Source organism: Schistocerca cancellata, chromosome 7, assembly GCF_023864275.1.
Source record: "Schistocerca cancellata isolate TAMUIC-IGC-003103 chromosome 7, iqSchCanc2.1, whole genome shotgun sequence".
Lineage (NCBI taxonomy): Eukaryota > Metazoa > Arthropoda > Insecta > Orthoptera > Acrididae > Schistocerca > Schistocerca cancellata.
Genome location: NC_064632.1, coordinates 343,033,131 through 343,050,461, shown reverse-complemented (window position 1 = coordinate 343,050,461; position 17,331 = coordinate 343,033,131). Strand labels below are relative to the sequence as shown.

Genomic DNA, 17,331 nt, shown 5'->3' with positions numbered 1-17,331 from the left:
TACCATAGCAGAGTATTGTCAAATGATATTTCACAAAACGCAAAGAAATCCTGGTCATATGTAAAGGCTGTTAATGACACCAAAGTTAGTGTCCAGTCCCAAACAAATGAGACAGGAACTGAAATTGAGGGTAGTGAAGCAAAAGCTGAAATGCTTAACTCCATTTTCAAATGTTCCTTTACAAAGGAAAATCTGGGAGAGGTGCCCCAGTTTAATCCTCATACCCCAGAAAAGATGAATGAAATTGTTGCCAGTGGCATTCAGAAATAGTGTGTAGCCATTAAAGTGAACAGAGCGCCATAGCCTGATGGAATCACTGTCACATTCTATACTGAATTTGCAACTGAGTTACCCCTCTTCCAACTGTATTCTATTGTAGATCACTCGAACAAAAAACCGTGGCCAGTTCTTGAAAAAAAGCACAGGTCACACCCATCTACAAGATGGGCAGTAGAAGTGGTCCACAAAACTACTGTCCAATATCCTTGAGATTGATTTGTTGTTGAGTCTTAGAATGTATTCTGAGCTCAAACTTAATGAGGTGTCTTCAGCAGAATGACCTCCTCAGTACCAGCCAGCATGGATTCCAAAAATGTCAATCATGTGAAACCCAACTTGCACTTTTCTCACAAAACATTCTGAAAGATTTGAATCAAGGTAGTCAGGTAGATGCTGTATTTCTTGATATTCAAAAAGCATTTGACTCAGTACCACACCTATGCGTGTTATGAGAAGTATGATCATATCGGGTATCAAGTGAAATTTGTGACTGGATTGAGGACTTTTTGATAGAGAGGACATAGCACATTATCTTGGAGAGTTATCATCAGGTGCAGAAGTATTTCAGATGCTCCAGAGAAGTGAGTTGGGACTCTTGCAAACAATTTTAATAATAAATTCATACTTTTTGCAGATGATCCAACTATATACCGGGTGATCAGAAAGTCAGTATAAATTTGAAAAATTAATAAACCACGGAATAATGTAGATAGAGCGGTAAAAATTGACACACATGCTTGGAATGACATTGGGTTTTATTGGGGGGGGGGGGGGGGGGGGGGAGAAGAAGAAGAAGAAGAAGAAAGAAAAGAAACAAAGTTCACAAAATGTCCGACAGATGGTGCTAGACAGCAAAACGTCAGTGACTGCACATGGAAATCATGTATAAAAGGAGCTGTAATGAGAGAGAGAATCAGATGCACCAGCAGTCACAGCATGTTGACGATACCTGAAAAGGTGCTTTTAGTGAAGCTGTATTATCAGAATGGGGAATGTGCTAGTTCAGCGTTACAATCCTATCGCCATAGGAAGGGGATTCAAACGGGTAAAGGTCCGTTGACAAATGCAGCTGTGGTGAGACTGATTTTGAAGTTTGAAGCCACGGGTTGTTTAGACTATAGACCCTGTAGTAGCCGACCGAGCACAAGGCGTAATGCTGCTGAGACAGTTCAGGAAGAAATGGAGACTGTAGCGGGTTTGTCTATGCACGGAGAAGTCAGCGCTCGTGCAGTCGCACGTCGCACCGGCATTCCACACACTACTGTTTGGTTGGCACTTAGGCTTACCCTCCGATGCTATCCATACATAATCCATCGGCATCATGAACCGTTACCTGGCGATTTAGGGAAGCGGAGGGCATTTGCAGTGTGGGCGTTTCAAAAGATGACAGAAGATGATGATTGGTTGAGTAACGTGTTGTGGACCGATGAAGCTCATTTCATGCTCTGAGGGTCTGTTAATGCCCACAACTGCAGAATTTGGGCTACCGAAAATCCTAGAACTGTTGTGGAAACTCCATTGCACAACGAGAAAGTCGCGGTAAGGGGTTGGATTTACCACATCTACTGTTATCAGGCCTTTTTTCTTTAAGAAAATGCGTGATTCTGGTTTTGTAACTGCTATCGTGACGGGTGAGAGGTACGCCGATATGTTACAGAATCGCATCATCCCCACCCTGACTGATAAACACCTGCTGGAACGTACTATGTTTATGCAGGATAGTGCTCCAACCCATATTGCTAGACACGTGAAATATCTCTTGTGCGCGTCGTTTGGTGATGATCGTGTGCTCAGCCACTTTCGTCATGCATGGCCTCCCAGGTCCCCAGACTTCAGTCCGTGCGATTATTGGCTTTGAGGTTACCTGAAGTCGCAAGTGTATTGTGATTGACCAACATCTCTAGGGATGCTGAAAGACAACATCCGACGCCAGTGCCTCACCATAACTCTGGACATGCTTTACAGTGCTGTTCACAACATTATTCCTCGACTACAGCTATTGTTGAGGAATGATGGTGGACATATTGAGCTTTACCTGTAAAGAACATCATCTTTGCTTTGTCTTACTTTATTATGCTAATTATTGCTATTCTGATCAGATGAAGCGCCATCTGTCGGACATTTTTTGAACTTTTGTCTTTTTTTGGTTTTAATAAAACCCCATATCATTCCAAGCATGTGTGTCAATGTGTACCTCTCTATCTACATTATTCCGTGATTTATTCAGTTTTCAAATTTGTACTGACTTTTTGATCACCCGGTATAATAAAGTATTGTCTGAAAGAAGCTGAATAAATATTCAATCAGAACTTGATAAGGTTTCAAATTGGGGCAAAGATTGGCAACCTGCTTTAAATGTTCAGAACTGTAAAATTGTGCACTTCACCAAATGAAAAAACATAGTATCCTTTGACTATAATTAACTATTGGAATTGGCCAACTCATAGAAATATCTGGTTGTAACGCTTTGTAGGGATATGAAATGGAATGATCACATAGGCTCAGTTGTGGGTAAATCATGTGGTAGACTTCAGTTTATTGGTAGAATATTGGGGAAGTGCAATCAGTCTACAAAGGAGATTGTTTACATATCACTCCTGCAACCGGTTGTAGAATGTTGCTCAAGTGTGTGGGACCTGTACGAAGTAGCACTAACAGAGGATACTGAACATATACAGAGAAGGTCGGTGCGAATGGTCACAGGTTTGTCTGATCCATGAGAAAGAGTCACAGAGACACTGAAGAAACTGAACTGGCAGACTTGAAGATAAACGTAACTAGCCCAAGAAAGTCTATTAGCAAAGTTTCAAGAATCAGCCGTAAATAATGCCTCAGGGGATATATGAGGGTTGGAACTTAAATAATGGCAACTATTTATTCAAAACCGATAAAAAAGAGTTACATGTTTACACCTGTTACTGTCCTTCAAAGTAGTCACCAGCATTGTGTAGAACCCATTGCCAGTGATGTGGAAAGCATACTATACCATTAGCAGAGCCTGTTCTGTTGATGGGGTGAATGGAGCAATCTACTTCCTGTCTAATCTCTGGAACAGTACTGAAGCGAATGCCACGAGTTGTTCCTTCATCTTTGGAATCAAATCAAAGTCACAAGAACTTAAGTCTGAGGAGAGTGGTGGATGGGGCAGTACTTCCCAGTCCCATTGACCGAACAGAGCAGCCACAGCATGCGCTGTATGCGTCTATGCATTGTCATGCAAAATGACGGGTGGGTTGTGCAGAAAATGTCGCCGCTTCTTTGGCAAAGCTGGTCGCAGGTGATGCTCCAAAAACAAACAGTAATACTGGTATATTCAATCTTGATCCAACTCCGTTGTTCCTGTTTTGAAAACATAGTGACACCATTATGTTAGATCGCTTGCTCACAAGTGACTGTGTTTCCCTTGATTGTGCGCACGCCGGTGGCATGGGACAGGCAAGTCCATTTGCTCGGAGGTAAGTTGGGTATGTCAACAATGTGTGCTATCAGCGACAATAGTAGATTCCATTGCATAGTGTCTCCACAGCAGTGTTGCCACTATTTAAGTCCCAACCTACTGCACATACAGTGGCATTCGAACATTCTTCCCACTCTCCATGCGTGAATGGAATGGGATGAAACCATAATGTCTGCTACAATGGGACACACCTTCTGCCGTCCACTTCTTGGTAGTTTTCATATTATAGATGTAGATCTAGATATAGTTGTAGAAGTTAAAATAAAATGCCAGTACCACTCAACCTTATCTTCCTCTTTAGGGAGGGGAGGACATCAGAGTATTACACAGTCTACATCTGCATCTACATTTATACTCCGCAAGCCACCATAGGATACATTGCCAAGGGTACCCCATACTATACTCCGTATGCCGAGAGAAGAGCTCTGACAGCTGGCAGCTCAGTTGCCGGTATTCGACATGGACAAGCAGTGGGCCAGCAGCGGTCGCCCAGTACTACGGCAAAACTGGGGTGTTGCCACAGTAATGTAAACAAAAGCTCACAATCTGACTGGCTGTTGTGGATGCGCTAAGCACGTGTGCCAAGGCTGCGTCAACTGTCAGGGCTCCTCTCTTGCCGTGTACACAGTAGTCATTTCTTTTCCAGTTCCACTTGCAAACAGAGTGAGGGGAAAAAATGACTGTCTGTATGGGGAAAATGACTGTCTGTATGCCTCCATATGTGCCCTAATTTTTCGTATTGTATCTTCATGGCCTATATGTGTAATTTTATGTTGGCAGCAGTAGAATCATTGTGCAGTCAGCTTCAAATGCCATTTCTCTGAATTTTCTTAATAGTGTTCCTCAAAAAGAATGTCTCTTTCCCTCCAGGGATCCCCATTAACTTCCCGAAGCATCTCCTGAACATTTGGGTGTAACAAATCTGGAAGCCTGTCTCTGAACTGTGTCGATGTCTTCCTTTAATCTGATGTGGTACAGATACATAACACTCTAGCAGCACTCAAGAATAGGTCACACAAGTATCCTATATGTGGTTTCCTTTACAGATGAACCACACTTAAAATTCTCCAAATAAACCAAAGTTGACCATTTGCCTACCCTACCACAGTCCTCACAAGCTATTTCCATTTCATATCGCTTTGCAATGTTACATGCAGATATTTAAATGAAGTGAATGTGTCAAGCAGGACACTACTAATGCTGTTTTCAAACATTTGTGGTTTGGTTTTCCTAATCATCCACAGTAACTTACATTTTTCTACATTAAGAGATAGCCACCATTCATCACACTAACTAAAAGTTTTGTCTATGTCATCCTGTATTCTCCTGCAGTCCCTCAACTTCACCAACTTGCTGTACACCATAGCATCATCAGCAAATGACAGCAGATTGGTGTTCACCCTGTCTGCCAAATCATTTATGCATATAGAGAGCAACACTGGTCCTACCACACTTCCCTGGGGCACTCATGTCTCTGATGAATACTTGCTATCAAGAACAGCATACCGGGTTCTATGACTTACAAAGCCTTCAAGTCACTCACATATCTGTGAACCTATTCTATATGCTTGTACCTCCATTAACTATTGTTTGTTTTGATGTAATGTCTCAGATTCATAATGTTGACAATGCAATGTGAGGTCAGTGATGGACATGAGAAAGAAATGCGTTTACTTTCTGATGACCACACCAAATTGATTTTTCCAGAAATTTGTGCACATAACTTGTCCAAAACTTCTATTCCATTGATAATTGTTTTATTGTTGTCATTGACATCAAATACTTGCTGTAATTTGCAGAAATATAGCAATAACTGACTCATTTTCAGTGATTAAATACCGTCATACAGTATGCTTTTTCAAACCTCCATTGTTTGATATTACTGTGTTTACTACATACAAATTCCAAGTTCACTTTGCTGATTGCCATGACTATATGTGGAGTGCAAGCATCAGAGCAACTGCTTCTGGCCTGTGATGCCTCACATCTAGACATATCTATTTTCTCAATGGAAAGGCTCATTCGCCCTCAGATGACTTAGTTTTTTACTTTGTATATGCATGTGCATTTAGTTTTATTGTAGTTGCCATTATGTGGCAAACATACCACTGAGTTATATTTAATATCAAATTGTTTCAGGAAGGACCGCTACAATCTCTCACGGCTTCGCTACCTCCCGTATCTTTTGCATCCAAGCAACCCTGCAGCAACTGCATATGTCAGGCATCACACGTACATTGCACCTTTTATACGTTCAGCGGGCATTATTGGGGGAGAAGTGGATGGTCGTGAGGTCCTAGGAGCTGGGGAATATGAAGTACGTGCTGATATCACAGTACGTCCTGGCGGGCTTTTAGAATTGCGACGTGGAGCCGTCCTACGATTCCCGCCAGCACTGGGTGTGATGGTGGCTGGACAGCTGGAGGCTCGTGGGACACGCCCAGGTGATATCAGACTAGGATTACTGGAAGTGGCAGACCCTGTAACTGGACCTGAGACAGACACGGATGCAGGAAACACACTTGGCACCATCACAGCTGAAGTAGATGAACGTCCAGTTCGACTCCTCGGTGGTACGACTGAAACAGAAGGGAGGCTTCAGGTGAGTTCAACTTTAATGCTCTTGATTACTTCACATACTAGCTTTGGAAGTGGGTAATATTAAAAAATAATTAGGGAATTACTGAGAACTGTAAAAAGTAACCATCTTAGGCAGAGTAACTACCTGAGGGGTACTTATTAAAAAAATAGCTGTGCAATCAAGTTTTTGTTTGTTTGCAAAGACATGTCAGCAGTGCTGGAACACAATGAAATACCCACACAAATGTTCAGTAGCATGCCGCAAAATAAGCCAAAATGAAATGCTACAGCCCACTGATAAAGTGGAGATGGGTCACGACATTTTGTTTTCACTCTGTAGTGGCATGCTATAGTACTGTGGTGAGGTGATTTCAGTGTGTTTCGGGAGTGCACTCATGTACATGCAAAAATAATGAGATAACTTCTTTTTTCATAGGGACAATCAAAATTTTATAGCTGTCCTTCATATACAGTGATAATTTCAGTTGTTAATGCCAAAACTCAGCAAAGCAGTTGGATTGGATACAAGATGAGAAGTAATCACCACATGCGCTGAAGAGATTTACCCCATTGGGGGATGAAATGGTCAATGCCTTTTTTCATAGAATGTCGTTGGCTGCTGATGGATCCACAACCACTCCCAATCTTGCACTCCCTTGTTTGACTGAAACTGACATCCAAGAATGCTGTCAGACAGAATCATCCTGTTGCACGATACAGCCATACCCCCTCTGCACACACACACACACACACACACACACACACACACATTCCAAATCGGACGAAGGCTCCACTTCAGTGATTTTGTTGGGAAACACTGCAACATCCTCCATACCACCCAGATTTTCACATCTTTGGCAAACTGAAGAAATATATGAAACAATGGAAATTCCAGGGTGAATATCAACAGTGTAAGGAAAAGATAGATTGCTACTTACTGTGAAGATGACACGCTAATTTTCAGACAGGCACAATTAAAATACACTTACAAATTAACTTTTGGCCATAGCCTTTGTCACAAAATTCACACAAGCAAGCACACCTCATGCACACATGACCATCATCTCTGGCATCTCGGACCATTCTGGACGCCAGTTTCAGTCAGATGAGGAAGGGCAAGAATGGGTGTGGTTGTGGATCCATCAGCAGATGACTGTGTTCTGCAGAACAGGAATTAACTGTCTCATCTCCCAGCAGGACAAATGTTGTAATGGGTGTGGTGATTACTCTTGAATGAAGATGTTCCATGATCCTGTTGTGGTGGGTGTTCAGATTTCATTTGACTGCACCTTATATGTAGAAGATGTACTGATGCTTTGTTCTAGGTATTTTTTTCTCCAGTACATCACTTTATCATTCATTTGTTCATGTTTTGTAAAACATCATTGTAACATCAGGATAGAATTTACATTTTGCTTGAAGTGATCCTAGTTTCATAAACAACAGTAGTTAATGTACTTAACTGTAAGCACCTACACATTAAGGCATGTGTTTTCATTTTGACTCCCATTGGTTACCTGATTTGTCTGTCTTCACTAGGGTTGCCAACAGTCCCATATTGTAAGGGATTTCCTGTATTTGAGGATTAAAAAATTAACCCATATGGACCTCATATGGAATGCAAAAATTCCATATTTACTGTATTTCCAGTAATTTATCTTATTCTTGTAACTCATTTGTTGAAATTACACCAATAATACACATATATATACTGATCAATAAAATGAAGATAATGAACTTCTCTTGTAATATGTTTATTGGAATCACAGTATGGTACACCACATTACTTATTTATTGTTAGACAGTGCAGTTAAGTTCGAATTTGTGTAAGCGTAAGTCACTTATCAAAGTAACTTACACAGTACATTCAATGTATTACTGAACGATACAGTGGAACCTCAAATAGTGAGCATAATTTGTTCCAGAATCTTCCTTGCAGTGTGAAACACCCGTTAAATGAAACAATTTATTCCGTATAAAATAATGTAAAATACGATAATGTGTTCCATGCCATTTATTGAAAGAAAATTATACATGGAGTATTATGTACTTCATTATTCACGATACATAACTAATTCTTTTTTACTAGGAAGCTATCTATAGTTGTTTGTTTCTGCCAACGCTTCAACATTTGGTGAAAATGTGACACAGCATAATCCTCAAATAAATTTGTAGCGCACATAGCCATTGCTCTATTGGGCTGATGATTTTCACTATACAATGCAACCGATTCCCATGCTTTCAGTATTTCTCTTATTGTGCCAGAAGATTGCTGCTTTGCTGTTACCACCTCCTGTTGCCCCTCTGAAGAATTCCTCTCGACAATTTCGTGCTGTGAAACACACTGCAACTCCATAAGCTCTTTGGTGGTCATTTCTTGGCTGTGATCTTCCCACAAGCTCATCGATATCATTGTTATCCACATCTAGTCCCATGCTCTTGGCCAAAGACATAATCTTGTTGACTAAGGTTCCACAGGTACTGACTCAGATACCTTAAGAGTCACATTCAACAATGCACTCCGGGCAAAGCTTCTTCCAAGCAGAAGTCAGAGTTCTCTTGTTAGCCCCTTCCCATGCCTTTTTGGACATCTTGAAACAGGCACCTTGTTGAAGTGATATTTCCAAAACTCTATGAGAGTGAGACTGGTAGCTTCAGTCAACTCAAAGCAAAGCTCTAAGAGTGCTTTAGTGTAGAGATTCTTAAAGTTAGAAATAATCTGCTGATCCACAGGCAGAAGCAATGGAGTCGTGTTCGGAGGCAGAAATTGGATCTTGATGAACTGAAATTCATCAAGGTGGTGGTGATGCAGGCCTGGAGAATGGGCAGGAGCATTGTCGATAATAAGCAAGACATATGGAGTGGTAGATTTATCTGAAGCAAATATTTTTTTACCGAAGGACCAAAAACTTCATTTATCTGATCAGAAAAAAGATCACGTTTCTCCCAATCCTTATTGTTGGACCTCCACATCACATTTAACCTGCTCTTATGGACTCAACACTTGAAGGCTCATGAAATTTCTGAATGTTGAACAGTCAACAGTTCATCGCTTGCATTGGCACACAAGATGGTGACCAGGCAGTGTATTCTCCTAAGGTCTTTTTCCGGAATAGACCCATCTCATCACAATTAAAAACCTGATGCGGCAGATAATCCTCAGAATCAGTGAGCATCTTGAAGTTGTTCATGAAGTTCTCTGCTGCCTTTGAGTCAGAGGTGGCTGCTTTCGTGTGCGTCACAACACTGTGGATGCTGGTTCTTAGCTTAAACTTCTTGAACCACTCACAGCTTCCCTTAAACACTTCTATGAGCACAGAATATTCTGGCATCTTCTTAACGAGGTCAGTGAAAATTGTTCTTTCCTTCTCACAAATGGTGTTCTCGCTAATAGTGTCGCCTTGCAATTGCTTTTCATTTATCCATATAAAGAGCAACTTTTTGACATCATTGAGAATATGATACCAATGTTCAGATACTCATGTCACTCTTTTGAAGCATCTATCTCCTTAATCTTTTGCCTGTTCTTGAGTATAGAGCAAATAGTTGATGTAGACAGATTGTATGTGCATGCTAAATCAGCAGTGCTCACACGACATTTGTGTTTTTCATTGATTTTATGTTTCATTTCTAAGATAATTTTCTTTCTTTTACGGTTGTCTTCTTGCAGTTTAATCTTCAGAGGAATTTCTATGAGGGTTATTAAAATATGCACAAAAAAAAAAAGAAAAAAAACACACACATCGTGAACACAAGTTTAGAAAAATGTGTGATCACAAACTGCACCAACATGGTAGCAGAAAGAACTCAGACTGCAGTACGTGCTAAAGACATTGTTCATATGCCACTGTCGACAATGAAAGATGTTCATATTGTTGTGTGTGAATGGCTGGTGACGTCTCACTAAATCATCATCACTTGTTATGCGAAACATCGCTCGTTAAGCGAGTCTTTTTTTTTTTTTTTTTACCATTTGTTTTACTCATTATGCAAATTGCATGGTATGGGAGGTGCTTATTAATAAGGTTCCACTGTATTTCGAAGTTTAAAAACTTCTGACAACAATAAATGATGCTTTATTTAAACAAACCAGCTCTGGACCAGCGGCTATTATATGTAAACAACAAATGTCTATTTTAACAGTCAGCCTTGACACAAGTTGTTCGTTGTATGAATATCATTAACATTGAAGTAATAATGTCTAACTCACTTCCTACGTGAGTTAAATGGGTGTGTGTTTATTTAGAAAGATGAGAAAAGAAATACCCATGGCTATTACGTATCAAATTGCACAATACTACCAATATGGACATGAGAAAAGTAGTACATCACAGCTACTTCGAGTCAGTAATAAGGTATGGAATTTTATTTTGGCGTAACTCAAACCATGTGTGTCGAATATTAAAACTATAGAAAACCATATGTATCAATATCACCAATGTCTATAACATAACATTTATCAAACTCTGAACATAGCTGTGTGATCTGGATGTTTGTTTTTTGTATTTATCTTTTAACGCGTGAACCTAACAAAATTTTGTTTGTGGGACATTGTAACACCAGTTGTACTTTTAGATTGGTTGTGTCGAAGAATGTAACAAAAGTATCTGCTTCATCACATGCCACACTGTTCTAGCCACAATGTGGTCAGTTTCTTGCAAACATTATTTTATTTTGGCTGATGTCTTCTAGGACAACAGTTGTTTTTGCTCCAGTTTCATGATTCCAATAGCTGCATTGTCATTATTTATGTCATTTAATGTACTAGTTAATTTCCTGCCGGGACTGTCTGCCAAAAACAGCACATTGTTTTTATTACCCTATGGTTTTTATCTGAATTGTTGCTGTCCTTAGGTGGCAGTTTATTTTTGGTTGTCTAGAAAAGTATTTGCTGTCAATATTTTAGTCAGTATCTGTGCTACATTTGTAAAAAAAAAAAATGTTTATTTGTGAAGTGGGAAGGTTGTTTGTTGCTGGAGAAATGCACATTATTCCTGGATTTCTTTTTGAAGCACTAGAATCATATGTTGCCGAGGAGATACAAACTGCATGTAGGGGTGGACTGATCCCCAGGGGTAGATACATAATTGTGCTGATCCATTGTGCTTTCCAGAATGATGAGATCACCCATGGAATGTTATGAAAAGATTCCCAGACCAAAATGCTACCACCTGGTTGCAGGGTGTTTGCTTTCAGATGTTTCAAGCCATAAACTCTGATGAACTGTAAAATATGATTCACATGGGTGGTGCTGTGGAGGCCTATACGCAGTGAGGTTGGCCGAATGGTTGTTGAGCAGGCACTGTTGGTAGCCCCTTTGCTCATCTGGGTGGTCAGCTGCTCAACAGTTGCACATCTGTTTGCCCGTCCACATCTCTGGAGTCATTGTTCACTCCTGTCATCTATGACCCATGATGACCTGCAGTTGCCTCAGTGCCAGTTGTGGATAGTGCCATTTTGCTATGCACACTATACTTTAACCACAATGGCAGGTAAACAGTTTACAGACTCAGCCATTTCATAAGTGCTTCCATCCTTGGCTCGAAAGCCAATGCTCATGCCCTTTTCGACGTCAGATAAATCACTCTACTTTTGCATTACTACAACTACTGCACTCTTTTCCATGTTCCCCCGGTCATGTTTTATGTTCCCTCCACTGCTAGTGCTACCGCCTGCTGACTGTGAGTGATTACTGCATGTTGACATCGAACATAGGTGATGGTCATATTAATGTGACTGGGCCATGTATACAGTGGTTTGTTAGAAAAACACAGGTGCCAAGAGCTGTGACTATAATAACATCACAGGGAATGATGACATCCAGACCTCCCTTTCTTAGTGATGCATTGTGGATATCACATGTGCAGCATGAGAAAGTCTGACCTCATTGGAATATTCTGCAGTTTTCATTACACCAAACAACACAATGCCGTTTTCATTACACCAAACGACACAATGCTGAGAGTCTTCCAAGCAGTTGTCACATCGAGAAAGCCTCAAACAGCACAATGAACAAGTTGTTCACTTGCATGTATAATCAACACCATACCATCACCAAGGATAATAGGGATCATCTGATTACAGGCTACTCTGCCCATTACAGTGTGATTTATGTTTACACCTTCTTTAAGATTTGACCTTATGCATCAAGTTCTCTGGCAACTGTAGCTGTTATATTTTTTGATACAAACATCATTAGCGTCTGGCCTCTTGCCTGTGCTCCTGCTCCTTTTGCACTTTCCTGCCTGGCCTAGCTCCTCCACTTATCTCTTCCACTCTCTTTTGTTCTTCCTTCTCACCTAATTTTTTTCCTCCTTGATCTCTCTCTTTTCTGTCTGGCCATATATCTTTATGGTATACACGGTTGCCTTTAAATCAATGTCACAGTTACCGAAGGAATCATGTTAATGGTCAGCATGTTGCAATATTTGTCACTGGGAGAGTGTACTACTATAACTATAAAACAGACTCCACATCATAGTGAGAGGTCGCAATTATGAACCATGGCACTTGTAAATAACTAACGTCTCAACCCCTGCCTTCAGGTGTCTCTGGCAAGTGGCCTTGTATTCTGGTCCACAAGTCCTGTTACATTCTGTTCAGCTTTCCTCCACCTTTCCCTTTTTCTTTCCTACTCTCTCCTCACAGCCAATCACACAATTATTCTGAGGCATCCAAAGAGTGTGTCAGCAACAATTCCTCTCTACTCTGTAAATGTGTGAAAGTTTCCATCTCAGCAATAAGCACTTCACTTCTAGTGCCTCTCTGCTGAAGCCATTAGTTCATTTGTAAGATAAATTTTGTTCTCTCCTCTCAGATATTATTGTAATTCAATTATACAAGTTTATGATACGTGCTGTGCAGTATTGAGAGTGATTGTACATTTACTTGGTGGAGAATTTCATATAAGTCCATTTTAAAAGCTTCTACTGTTAAAATTTTTGAGCAGTTGTACATGGGTTAAAAATTATTATAATTTTCTGCAGATACGTGTAAATGGGACATGGGGCACTGTGTGCAGTTACGGGTGGACTCAACGTAATTCAGTAATAGTATGCCGCCAGTTGGGGCTGGCACCGGATCCTGACGGTTGGCTCATGGCGCCTGCAGAGTTACCTCAGGCTGGGACTGGTGAAAACATATTAATGAGGTATGTAAAGTACACAGAACTTGCAATTATTAATATTGTATTAAAGAGTTCCACTACACCTCTTGTAAAAGGTTTCCTTGTTGCTGAAGATTCAGTGTTGATCATGTGCTGAGAAAGGAATTAAGTTGGTGCTACATAAATAACTGAAAACTCGAGCAGAAAACTCTGGCTGTCATATAAGTATGTATTTTCCCAATTAATTACTTTAAGAAACTTGCAACCACCACATAACAGACTGAGGAAGTTGCAAATTCATGAAATTTATTTGAGGATTCCTCCCTTAGAAAAACACAATATTTTCTTGATTACTCTTTCCACTTAGTACATATTTTGGACATTTCATTCTGAATGCTGCTTTATAAACATGTGGTAATGGAAGGCCTTTGTTGAATACAAATAATGAAAGGAGTGCAAGTAAAACTCATTGTAGAGTTGAGATGTTGAGGATGGAAAATGGTTTTAACCTTTCGGAGAAGTTCTTCTTCACTGAAGAAGTACTCACCCGAAAGCTGTAGCAGTGTTTTCTGTCTTTTTTATGTATCTATCAAGCAGTCAAATTCTTACCACTAGTATGTCCGGTGGAGGTCAGAGGATCATTTTTTATTTTGAGATGCAAATGTATTTGGTGTTTAAAATAGTCTGTTTCTGTGAATTTATGACTTTTAATTGTTTTAGAGAAGGTCTGATTTGCCTAAATTGTTTACTTTGTAATTGCAAACTTTTAAGATAATTGCTGACTTACCATTGGTTTCCAAAATTGGTCAGTTGACCACTTCTCACAGAAATGCATTTTACCTGTTTTATTTGGCACTTTTTTTAGCCAACAATGATGAACTTTTGCGCATATGTTTGTCATCACTAGCAGTTGGGCTGGAAACTATAATGGACTGCTATCACAGTTGTGGCCTTTCTGAAGCTGAAAATGAAGTATTGGCTGCTCAAAGATGCTAAGTGTTTGTAATGATTTTTGTTATTTGGGAAAATGTGAAATGAGACATTCGGATTCTATCCTGGAAGAACGTATTACCCAATGTCTCATGAATGTTACTTATGAAAGGGGAGAACTGTTATGTCAGATAGCTTCTTCACTTCTTTCAAGCTGGCAAAAGACCTGAAACAGATGGATACAATCATTATTGGCATTTTGAACAGAAGCAGATGGGAAGTGCCACAATCTTTGAGAAAAGCAAAGTTGTGCTTCATCCAAGAGTTACTGACAAGGTTGATGATGTTCCTCTAACATCTTACCAAGGGAAGACTAAGAAAAATGACATCTTACTAGAGCAAAACTAAAAAAGTTTGCTTGTTATTAGTTTGTGCACTCCATTGTAACAGACGACTAGATAGCAAAAATAAAACCCCGGAAATAGTCAGTTGTTATAATAACACTGAATTTGGTGTAGATGTGGTAGTGAAATGTCACACAAATGTAGTGTAAGAGTCATGACAAGGTGCTGACTTGTACATGTTTTGTATAACATTCTAGATATGGTTGTGATCAATCCTACCTTTTACAAGTTGATAACTGGCTCTGCCATCTCTTAATGGTCTTTTATAATGAAAACACAGACAAATTAGTGGTACCAATCAGGAATTCACACTTTCAGCAATTCCAGACTCCATTTATTTTGATTGCCGTCACAGAAGGGGGAAAAAAAGTGTTAAACTGGATTGTTCTAGGAAAACAAAACCAGAGATAACTATGTTATATGTAAAAATTTGCTTGCAGTTCATGTCTAAGCAAAAGGACATGCAAATAGTGCAGTTGTGACTCTTTGAGTGTACAGAGTTCTCCATAAAAATGTGTCTAGTAAAACTCTACTTATTTGTTACAAGATAAATGCTTAATTAGTGGACAGCTAAGCAAATCTATGATAATAACATTTGTCACCTATTGTTATATGATGTAAACCATGAACACTAGAAATATAAGCCATTTTATGTACCTCTAATACAATGGCAATAATTTTTGTATGGTTTAACATAAAAGTAAAATTTAAGAGTTTCAAATAAAAATTTTCCAGATTATTATTATACAAGAAAAAATAATAAAAACAATATTAAAAGCAGTAAATATGAATATTGTTACATTTTGTAAAAAAAAGCCTAAAATGCAATAAAAACCATAGTGGTCAATGGACCTCCCTTGGGAATTCTAGGTAACAATACAAAGCTGGGCTTCTAGTGTTAGCTAAATGGTGAGTTGTTACCCATAATCTCTCCATTATACACAATCATTCTTGTTCGTGTTGAACTGACAGATAAGATATGTGTATCCAGTTGACATTACATAATTGTTTCATTTTGTTTCTGTATCTTGAAAACAACATGCTGAAATAATTAATTATAGAAAAATCATGAGAGTAGTAAACACGCATGGCTTTTATGGAAGGCACTGCGGGACACATTCTTGTAGAATGGAAACATTTGCTTTTGTGCAAATAGCGTATCAGGTCACTTGTCTGAGCTGACTAAATCAGAAAGACAATTATTTCTATTGATGTGAAGTAACTAGTTGTACATGAGACTCAAGTGATTGTGAAAACTGTGACAATAAAACAATGGTGTAAAAGAAATACTGGAGGTGGGGGTGGGGATAATTATGTCCTGTTGAAGCATAGATGGAAAAGGAGATGAAGATCAGGTAGCTCAGCTCTCCTCCCTTTTCCCAAAAAACACACACACAATTTCTTGTATACACACCTCTCAACCTTTCAGCTTTATATTGATTAACCAATAGTCCCTTTCTCACCTTTCTCAGATGGCTTGTCTTCATCATTGTTTGAATTGTCTGATGTGCATTGTGTTATTATTGTTATCTTTTTATGATTTTTATTATCCTACTCTACTTCTGTCTTAGAAAGTTTAATGCTAGATGTAATTTCATTGCAAAGTAAAAGCGACACTTTAGAACAAATACGTAGTAAAAATAACAGCAATTTCCCCATTTTCACCACAGTAATGTGCGGTGTGGAGAAGAAGACGTAGACATAACTCAATGCCGAGCAGAGCACACTGTTGCCGGAGACATGTACGGAGCATGTACCCATCAACAGGATGTAGGTCTGCGTTGCCTTCGGCCAGCGTGGGCTGGTGTGCGACTGGCACCAACTGCTCGGCGCTCTGACCTTCAGTTTGTTACAATAGAACATGCGGGGTTGCTAGACTTCAATGGACCAATGCTGAAGCCAGGTAAAGGAACTTCTCTTTCTTTTAGGCAGTGTGCGTGTATTATCTGCACAGTGGCATCCACAGCAGAACAGTAACATTCAGTCATAGTTTGGAAAGGCCTATTTTTTATGAAGATTACCTGAAGGAGATATGTTGACATGTGAGTTGCTGACAAAGATTTTATGAGTTTTAGATATTTTGTCCCACAAGTTTCTTTTCAGTTATACACAGTATGTAATGAAATCGTATATCACAGCCAAAAAAATGTATGATTCACCAGTCAACATTGTTCTGTGTTGTGATGTGGTGTGGTCTGAGAGAAGGGACTCTTATATTAACAGAAAATGCAGCTGTAAAAATGATAATATCTTGTTGTTGGTTTTACTCTCTTTTGCAAAGAAGAAATACAAATGTGTGAAAAACAAATCCGTTGTTAGTTGACAGAAGATAATAATATACTATCAAAAAATACAGTAACAGTGACACTAAAATGAACTCTTTCATTCTTGTTTACTGGTGACTTGTACAGTTGTATGCATACTGTTGTAATTCAGCACAAATTACTGGCCACGTACTAACACTTCAATTGAAAATCATAGTTGTCACCCTCAGGTGCATCCAGAGTGTCCACATGAAACCTTCCTGATTTCCAGAGTCAGTTAAATAAATTTAAAAAGTACTATTTATTGCATCA

The 17,331-nt window shown here is 39.4% G+C and overlaps 1 protein-coding gene across 1 annotated transcript in view; it reads left to right on the top strand.

The window, feature by feature from the left end:
* The window catches only part of LOC126092760 (protein bark beetle), a 380,473-nt gene that overhangs the window by 214,971 nt on the left and 148,171 nt on the right, over window positions 1-17,331 (top strand). The window contains exons 12-14 of the mRNA XM_049908487.1: window positions 5,876-6,338; window positions 13,303-13,466; window positions 16,426-16,658. Coding sequence (XP_049764444.1) covers window positions 5,876-6,338; window positions 13,303-13,466; window positions 16,426-16,658 — 860 coding nt within the window. The remainder of the gene's footprint in view (window positions 1-5,875; window positions 6,339-13,302; window positions 13,467-16,425; window positions 16,659-17,331) is intronic.